This window comes from Pongo abelii, chromosome 5 (genome assembly GCF_028885655.2).
Source record: "Pongo abelii isolate AG06213 chromosome 5, NHGRI_mPonAbe1-v2.0_pri, whole genome shotgun sequence".
Classification (NCBI taxonomy): Eukaryota; Metazoa; Chordata; class Mammalia; order Primates; family Hominidae; genus Pongo; species Pongo abelii.
The window spans coordinates 37,437,571-37,445,636 of record NC_071990.2 but is presented as its reverse complement, the minus strand read 5'-3'; the positions used below and the strand labels follow the sequence as shown (position 1 = coordinate 37,445,636).

General features: G+C 53.3%; 1 protein-coding gene across 1 annotated transcript; it reads right to left on the bottom strand.

Annotated features, from left to right (window-relative positions):
- Positions 1–1,184: 1,184 nt before the first annotated feature.
- PIM1 (Pim-1 proto-oncogene, serine/threonine kinase) lies at positions 1,185–6,589 on the bottom strand. The gene is made up of 6 exons (XM_024248883.3): positions 5,975–6,589; positions 5,752–5,858; positions 5,599–5,649; positions 5,139–5,505; positions 3,438–3,614; positions 1,185–2,679 (listed from the first exon to the last, which is right to left on the bottom strand). The coding sequence occupies exons 1-6, from the start codon at positions 6,054–6,056 to the stop codon at positions 2,522–2,524; spliced, it is 942 nt and encodes a 313-aa protein (XP_024104651.1). The 5' UTR covers positions 6,057–6,589; the 3' UTR covers positions 1,185–2,521.
- Between the last annotated feature and the right edge of the window lie 1,477 nt (positions 6,590–8,066).

Here is an 8,066-nt window from a genome sequence, read left to right as displayed (position 1 = left end):
ATTATACTATTGTTAAAGACTAGGCCAGGCACGGTGGCCCATGCCTGTAATCCCAGCACTTTGGGAGGCCAAGGCAGGCAGATCATTTGAAGTCAGGAGTTCCAGACCGGCCTGGCCAACATGGCGAGACCCCGTTATCTACTAATACAAAATTAGCTGGCGTGGTGGCGAATGCCTGTAATCCCAACTTCTCGGGAGGCTGAGACAGGATAATCACTTAAAACCCGGGAGGCGGAGCTTGCAATGAGCCTAGATTGTGCCACTGCACCCCAGCCTGGGCGACAGAGCAAGACTCCATCTCAAAAAAAAAAAAAAAAAAAAAAGGCTGCGGAGCACGATGGCTCACACCTGTAATCCTAGCACTTTGGGTGGCTGAAGCAGGTGGATCACAAGGTCAAGGAGCTCGAGACCAGCCTGGCCAACATGGTAAAACCCTGTCTCTACTAAAATACAAAAATTAGCCGGGCATGGCAGCAGGCGCCTGTAATCCCAGCTACTCAGGAGGCTGAGGCAGAATTGCTTGAACCCGGGAAGTGAAAGTTGCAGTGAGCCGAGATCGTGCCACTGGCAGTGGCCAGCTGGTCCAGCCTGGGCGACAGAAACTGTCTCAAAAAAAAAAACAAAAAAACTAAACCTCACACTAAAGGTGAAGGAAACTTGAATCAGGAACCAAGAGTAATATAGGCAATAGTTTTTCAATAAACTTAACATGTACCAAGGGGACATGCTCAAAATGTTTTACTATCAGTGGGAGACAACTGATAAAAGCTTCAATGGTTAGTTTGGTAATAGGTATGTATTTGTTATCTCTAGATCAGCCCTGTCCAATAGAACTTTCTGCAATGATGTTTTATATGAGGTGGCCACTACCCATAAATGGCTATTGAACACTTGAAAATTGTCACATCTATCCTATTTGCATAGCTTTAAAATTTTAATTTGGAAAAGGTTATTTTACTAGGCCCCCCATGCCAGATATTGCCCAAATCTTGACAATACTGGTCCTACCCCTTGACCATACATTCGTTTCGGGAAGGTGACTATCCCAGAAATCCTAATGTTGAAAGAAGCCCGATTTAGGCTGAAAATCCCTTTCTCCTCCAATTCTTTGGCACTTACCAAATGCTCAGTAAATGCAGGTTAGCAATGCCTCTGCACAGACAACGATTAGAAGAAGCCACGAGTTAAGACAAAAGGTTTTTATTCAAAAAACGCCAAGTATAAAAAAAAAAATAAGATCTCTTTTATTCCCCTGTACAGTATTTCACTCAGATAAAACCAGCAGGCTACCTGCTGCTCAAAACACAGCCCCAGAGAGGATCTGGAAGGCACACCATCCAGAACTGCTTTTCATTAATTATCCTATATACACAGTCAGCAATGCCCCTCCCCACCACCCACGGAGCCAGGACCCACCTGGGGAAGTAGGTGAGGGGCCCCACAGAAGTCAGGGAGCTGCAGCACTGTCCCGCCTGAGTCCCGTCACCCCACAAACAGAGCAAGCGTCGCAGCCCTCCCCCAAAAGGTCCCCGAGTCAGAGGAGGAAAGGAGGAAAGAAAACTAGGGCAGCAGCTATGGAAGCTTGGAACAGGAAGGGAACCAAATAAATAAATAAATAAATACATAAGGTTGACCTCCAGGTTAGAATGCGCATCTTTCAAAACAAGAAACAAAAACAAGTAAAATAACTTAAAGGCAAAATTTCTTAAAAATTAGATCAACTACAATCTTTTTGTATACTACCATGCCAACTATACACACATTTACAGCTTTTCTGTCGATTGCATTGTTTGTGCATTTTGTGTGTGTGTGAGGTCTCGGCTTTGAAACAGTTAAGTAAAAACCAAAAAGGAAGACCAGTTCACTCGGAGTTTTACTAAAGGAGGCAGAAAAAAGGGCAGGTGGCTCAGCGTTTGGCCCTGTAGCCTCTTCCATGGCACCTTTCATATGAAAGAGAGGGTGAGGGAGGACAGGAGAGAAAAATAGGGAACCAAACCCAGGCAGATTTTTGGAGAAGCAGCAGGTAAAAGAGGCAAGTTCAAGTATTTCTCCCAGCACAGCCGGAGTCCCCACAGAAGGCACTCAGAAAGAGTCGGAAGAGGTGACAGGGACTTAAAATGGTGCTAGTCCTATCCCATCCCAACCTGTTTCCCCCCTACGTGACCCATCGCGGCATTCAGCAGAACTCGTGATGAAGGAAACAGTTCCATGGCAGGGTTCTGACCCACCCCCACCCCCCACCCCCGGGATATTTCAGAGTCCAGCAATGCTGGACACCTATGAGAAAGAGAGAGTATCTACGGGAGGAGTTGAGGCCTAGGACCCCTGGAGAGTCTCTCTTCCCCACTGTTGGGAGGCAGCCTCCAGAGGCCTAGGATCTGGAATGAGTTGTAAATGTTGTTCCTGTATCAAGCACTGTCCTGCTTGGCGAGAAGTGTCACTGGTACTCGGGAAGCTGGAGACAGAAGTTTCCCCTCCCTTGGGCATCTGACAGAGAGGGGAGGACCTGCCAGAAAGGCTGCTATTTGCTGGGCCCCGGCGACAGGCTGTGGAGGTGGATCTCAGCAGTTTCCTGGGGCAGGAGAACATCTTGCATCCATGGATGGTTCTGGATTTCTTCGAAGGTTGGCCTATCTGATGGTCTCAGGGCCAAGCACCATCTAATGAGATGCTGACATTCTGCAGAAAGGAGGATAGACAGAGGTTATGAATGACTCAACTTGTTTTTACACTGCAAAGGTCTTCCCCATTTGCTTCTCGGAGGCCCACAAGTCTGGGGTCCCAGGGAGGCCAAGCACTTTCTAGAACACTGTGCTGGGTACCCTTCAATGGGAAGGTATTGACTAATATCTGGGTCCTCCAGTCTGCTTTCAGCTAAAAACTGACTCCCCTCTTAAACCTGTGGTTTTCAAACTTCAATAGTGGGGACCTTTCCCACAACACCCACTCACCAGAAATAGGAAGGATGATGACAAGGGATTTTGATGAGACACCACTGAGCATGATGAGATGATTCAATTCACCTACCAACTTACAAACAGGAACACCACCCACAATGAGGTCACTGGTACCAAAATATTTGGAGCTGCTGCCTTAAAGGAGATGCTAAAAGAGCTTTTAACTTTTTACTCCCTGGCAAAACAGCCAGGAGTTATCAGGTTTGTGTTGGTACCTTTAACTTTTTGGGCAAGCCAGATTGTCTTTTCTTCTTAATATGCTCACACATGCTCTTCCTCTGACCTCCCAAGGAAAGCTCAAGTGCAAACTACGTGATTTATGAGGCCAGCTCAAGTGTAAATCACTCACCTACAATTCTAAGCCAAGGGTCACGGAATCTACTGGAGAGTAAAGCTCTCCAGAATTTCAAAGACTGTCCCATGAAGACTAATAGCCCATGAAGACCAATAACCCCATGGCCAGGGGTTTCCATCAGTTACCTGAAGAGACCCTCTGCCTGAAGAAAACCTGGCCCCTGATGATCTCTTCATCATGCTCGAAAGGAATATCTCCACACACCATATCATATAGCAGGATCCCCAGGGACCAGACTGCCGCCGACCTGCCATGGTAGCGATGGTAGCGGATCCACTCTGGAGGGCTATACACTCGGGTCCCTGGGAGCCAAAGGAATAGAAGAGAAAACACACTTTTAGCAAAAAGAAGCGCAAAGAAACTAGGCGGTATATATAACTCTTTCTTTTTTTAAAAAAAAGTCCCTTCTCTCAGGAGCTGGGTGAACTCCATTTTTCCCCTGGGCTAAGGAGAGTGGAGGCGCAGCTTATGGCATCTCTCCAACCCAAAGCATTACCCACCTCTCTGCTAGCCCAAATCATAAACTGAAATTCTTTATAAACTGCTCCAAGAAACAAACACAGCTGGCCGCAGACCCAAAACCTGAGGCCCTGTGAGGCAGGACCGCCTGCGGAAGGATGAAGGGATGCATGTCTGCACAACCAAGAAAGGTATCTCATAGACTATCCTTAAACTGCATTCACCACTGCCCAGGAGCCCGGGTGAGATTCTCACGGCCGACAGGATCCAAGCAAGGATGCTTGCACAACATCCTAAGGCAGGGTGCCCTTTGGGAGGCCTTCCTCCCCACCCGATGCGCGCAGGAGCAGACACCCACACCCTTTCCTCCCTAGACTGGAAAGGTAGACAGAGCTGCAGGGTTGGTTTCAGACCACGTGATTCCTGTTTACAAACTTTGGGTAGTAAAAGAAAAAGGAGGGGCCATGCCGCTGGTGCTCACCAGGGGGCAGCAAAGACTTGAAAGAAAAAACATGGGAGGACCCGGCCAGCCATTAACTGTTAAATACAAAAAATGCAGCCCAACCCAGCGTCCTCCAAGGGCAAATAAACATAAACCACAAGCCCGAGTCACAAGTTTTGAAAGGCTGTCGTTTGTTAGGTTAAGCCGCTCAGATGATGACCCACCCTCCGCAGCTTTGATCTTAGGCTCTCCATTCCTTCTTTTCTGAAAGAACCCGCTCCAAGCCCCTCCCTAGGATAGGTTTTCATCCTCTCTGCGGAGACACCCAACTAATTTTCAAACCAGCGACAGATCTTATTTCACAACATTCATTCCTGACTCTCTCACCCCATAACACTAAAAAAAAAAAAAAAAAAAAAAAAAAAGCCACCAGTAATAGTATAGTTCCTATTCCTTAACCTTCCCTAGATCAGAAAGGAGGAAATAACTGCAGCTCTAAAACTACCATACAGAAAACTAACTCCCTTATAAAACAAAACAAAAATTACAAAACCGGCATCAATTTCCACCTCTTCCCCCGCCCCCATCCTTTTACTGGCGGGGAAACTGGGTCAGACTTAGAAAAATCTGGGCTACCGCCGGTTGCCCACAACCTCTTATTCATCGGGAAAGCCTGGAACTAACTGAATTCCACTTGGAGAATAAAATCATGCCAGAAACATTACAGGTTCAGCTGGCTGAAAATCCCCGGCTTTACTACGCTGGGAGGCTCTCCTGCGTCCCACCCCGGCTAGCATCGAGCCAGGCGGCCCAATGACCTTTACAAAAGGCTGGCGCGGGAGACTGGCCGAGGCCTCCGGGCTGGGCCGGGCCGGGCCGGGCCGGGCCGAGTCACCTGGGCAGCTCCCTCCCGGGCCTGGCTCACCATCGAAGTCCGTGTAGACGGTGTCCTTGAGCAGCGCCCCCGACCCGAAGTCGATGAGCTTGAGCTCGCCGCGATTGAGGTCGATAAGGATGTTTTCGTCCTTGATGTCGCGGTGGAGCACCCCGCAGTTGTGGCAGTGCCGCACGGCCTCCAGCACCTGCCAGAAGAAGCTGCGGGCCAGCTCCTCTTGCAAGGCCCCCCTTTCCGTGATAAAGTCGAAGAGATCTTGCACCGGCTCGGGCCTCTCCAGGATCAGGACGAAACTGTCGGGCCTCTCGAACCAGTCCAGGAGCCTAATGACGCCGGAGAAACCCGAGCTCACCTTCTTCAGCAGGACCACTTCCATGGGCACTCGAGTGCCATTAGGCTGCAGGGGCGAGGGGGCCGCATTAGGGCGGGAGTCGGGGGCGCCCCTCACCCTACCCACTCATCCTGGGGGTCGCTCCTGCAGGGCACTCACCAGCTCTCCCCAATCGGAAATCCGGTCCTTCTCCACGTGTTTGATGGCCACCTGGAAGCCCCAGAGTCTCCGTCAGGTCCCCTCGTCCGGGCTAAAGCACGCCCGTGCGCCCCCCGCCCGGCGCGCCCTCCCCACCGCAGGGCGCCCACTCACCGGCAAGTTGTCGGAGACGCGGATGCCTGAGTAGACCGAGCCGAAGCCGCCGCTGCCCAGTAGCGGGCCCACCTGGTACTGCGACTCCAGGGGCTCCTTCTCCTTGCCTAGGAAAGGGGGAGGCACGGGTACTCAGTGCCGGCCCGCGAGCCGCCAGCTCCCCACCCAGGAGATCCCGCCGCCGCCCCGCATCCCCGGGCCGGAGGCGGGGGGGTGCTCTCACCGGGCGCCAGCTTGGTGGCGTGCAGGTCGTTGCAGGGCGCGGCGCGCAGGTGGGCAAGCGAGTTGATTTTGGACAAGAGCATCCCAACCTCCAGGATGTCGGCGCAGGGACGGTGCCCAGAGGAGCTGCAGCAGGAGCCGGAGCCGGGGCTGTGCCGAAGGCTATGCCTGGGGCTGTGGCTGTGGCTGCGGGTGGCGTTGCGGCTGTGGCTGCGGCTGGCGCGGAAGGCCGAGGGCGAGTCGGAGGACAACTGAGGGCGCTGCCGGGACTGGCGGCGGGAGGGCGCGCCAGCGGGGTCGGGCAGCGCTGAGAGCGGCGGGGTGAGCAGCTAGTGGGGCTCGTGCGGCAGCGCAGCGGGGCAGGAGGCTAGTGGCTGCTGCTGCTGCTGCTGCTGCCGGTCCCGCCGCCGCCGCTGCCACCGACTCCTCTCGGGCCTCCTCAGCCACCGCGGCCGCTGCAGCAGACGCCCGGCTCGCTCCGCAGCCAGGAGTAAAGGGGAGGAGCGCGCCGGCGGGGAGGGCGCGCGGGGAGGGCGCGGCGGGCGGGGACGGGGCGGGGCCTCTCCGGGAGGCCAAGGCGGGGAGCAGGGCTGCCGGGCCGGCCGAGGGAGGAGAGGGGGTGGGGAAGCGGCGGGACTGGGCGACTCCCCTCGGCCCCCGCCCCGCGCGCTCCGTGGCCGCGCCCCGTTCCCGCCCCCACCAGCGCATCTCCAGCCAACCAGAGGCCGATTGATCTGCATAACTCGGCGCGCCCCGCCCCCGCCCCGCCCCGCTCTCGCGGTCAGAATGGTCTCTACGCCGCCACGACGTGGCGGGAAGGAAAAGGCGCCAAAATGGAGGGGGAGGGGCGCGGGGCGTGAGGGGAGGCGGGAGCTGGGTGTAGGGCCGCGAGGGAGGAAGGATGGGGAGGGGCGTATCGATTCAAACCCAAACAATAACAAAGCCATCAAAGGCCGCCCGAGGCCGGCTCTGCGGCTCTCCGTTTCGCTGCGGTTTTTGGGTCAAGGGCTCGAGCCGGAGCATAACAAGTTGCGCGGAGACGACGGGCGTTGGTGTGTCAGGCGGGGAGGCCGGCGCGCCGGGTGTCGGACTGTGTGTGGGGATGCCGACGAGGGTGGTCTTTCTGTGTGACTCAGACCCGAGACCTCCAAGTCGGCTGGGGCGGGCTGACGTCGCGCTGTAGGCTGGGGGCGGATTCTGGGGGTTTGTGTGTTGGGGGGCGCGTCGGGGGCGAAGGATCCGCAGGACATGAGTCACGGAGGGAGTGGAGGAGTCAGGCCTGGAACAGAACTGGAGGCGGGAGCCCCGCTCCTGCGGGAAAGGGATGCAGCCCTCTGTCGTTCCGGCCGGCTAAAAGCTCAGCCGCGGGATTCCCATTTTAGAAATGCAAAAGCACCAGCGAATCCTGATTCCTGGGAAGGGATGTGTGTCAAAGGGCTGGGTAAAGAGGAAATCACGAAGCAAACGTTAGTGTTGTGATGCCAGATGCTGCCTCAGCCCCTTCTGTGAGGGCGGAAAATTCCTCATCTAAAACGAGGGTGGGAGGGTGCGCTTGATTTAACCAGTTTTCACGTTGTAGTCACCTTTTCATCAGCCTGTTATTACCAGGCAGGCAATACCAGCAATTATTGGCCAACCCCAAGTCTTGTCTCAGAGGAAACCCCCCACCCTCTGCCTCCCTTGGAAATAACCCGGAACACTGACCAATTCCACTTGCATCCTTTGTCCTTTTAAACTTCATGTAGAGTTGATAACGACGTGTGAAATCAGTAAATTAAAATACTATATAATCCATAAATTGAATTGTCAGTGGCCTAAGTAATTGAAAGCTAACTACATTCTATTTTAGTTTTTTGAAGTGCCTGCCATTTAAAGGAAAAATCAGGATCCCTATAGCTGTCATTAGTGAATTTAAATGTTTCCTTTAAAAGTTTTCTACAGTGTCTGCTTTATAAAAGTGCCCAGATCCTCCACAACTTTTATGAATTTATCCTACAAAATATTACATATTTTCCTTTTGTTTGTGTACTGTGGCCAAACTCATTCATTTTTTATAACTAGGAGAAAACCCAAGGGAACAAGAATTACTCCCT

Coding starts and splice junctions, on each gene's coding strand:
- PIM1 (XM_024248883.3), bottom strand. CDS start 6,056: ATGCTCTTGTCCAAAATCAACTCGCTTGCCCACCTGCGCGCCGCGCCC. Junction 5,506..5,598: donor TTTCCGATTGGGGAGAGCTG/GTGAGTGCCCTG, acceptor TCGCCCCTGCAG/CCTAATGGCACTCGAGTGCC. Junction 2,680..3,437: donor CAGGCAGAGGGTCTCTTCAG/GTAACTGATGGA, acceptor TCCTTTCTGCAG/AATGTCAGCATCTCATTAGA.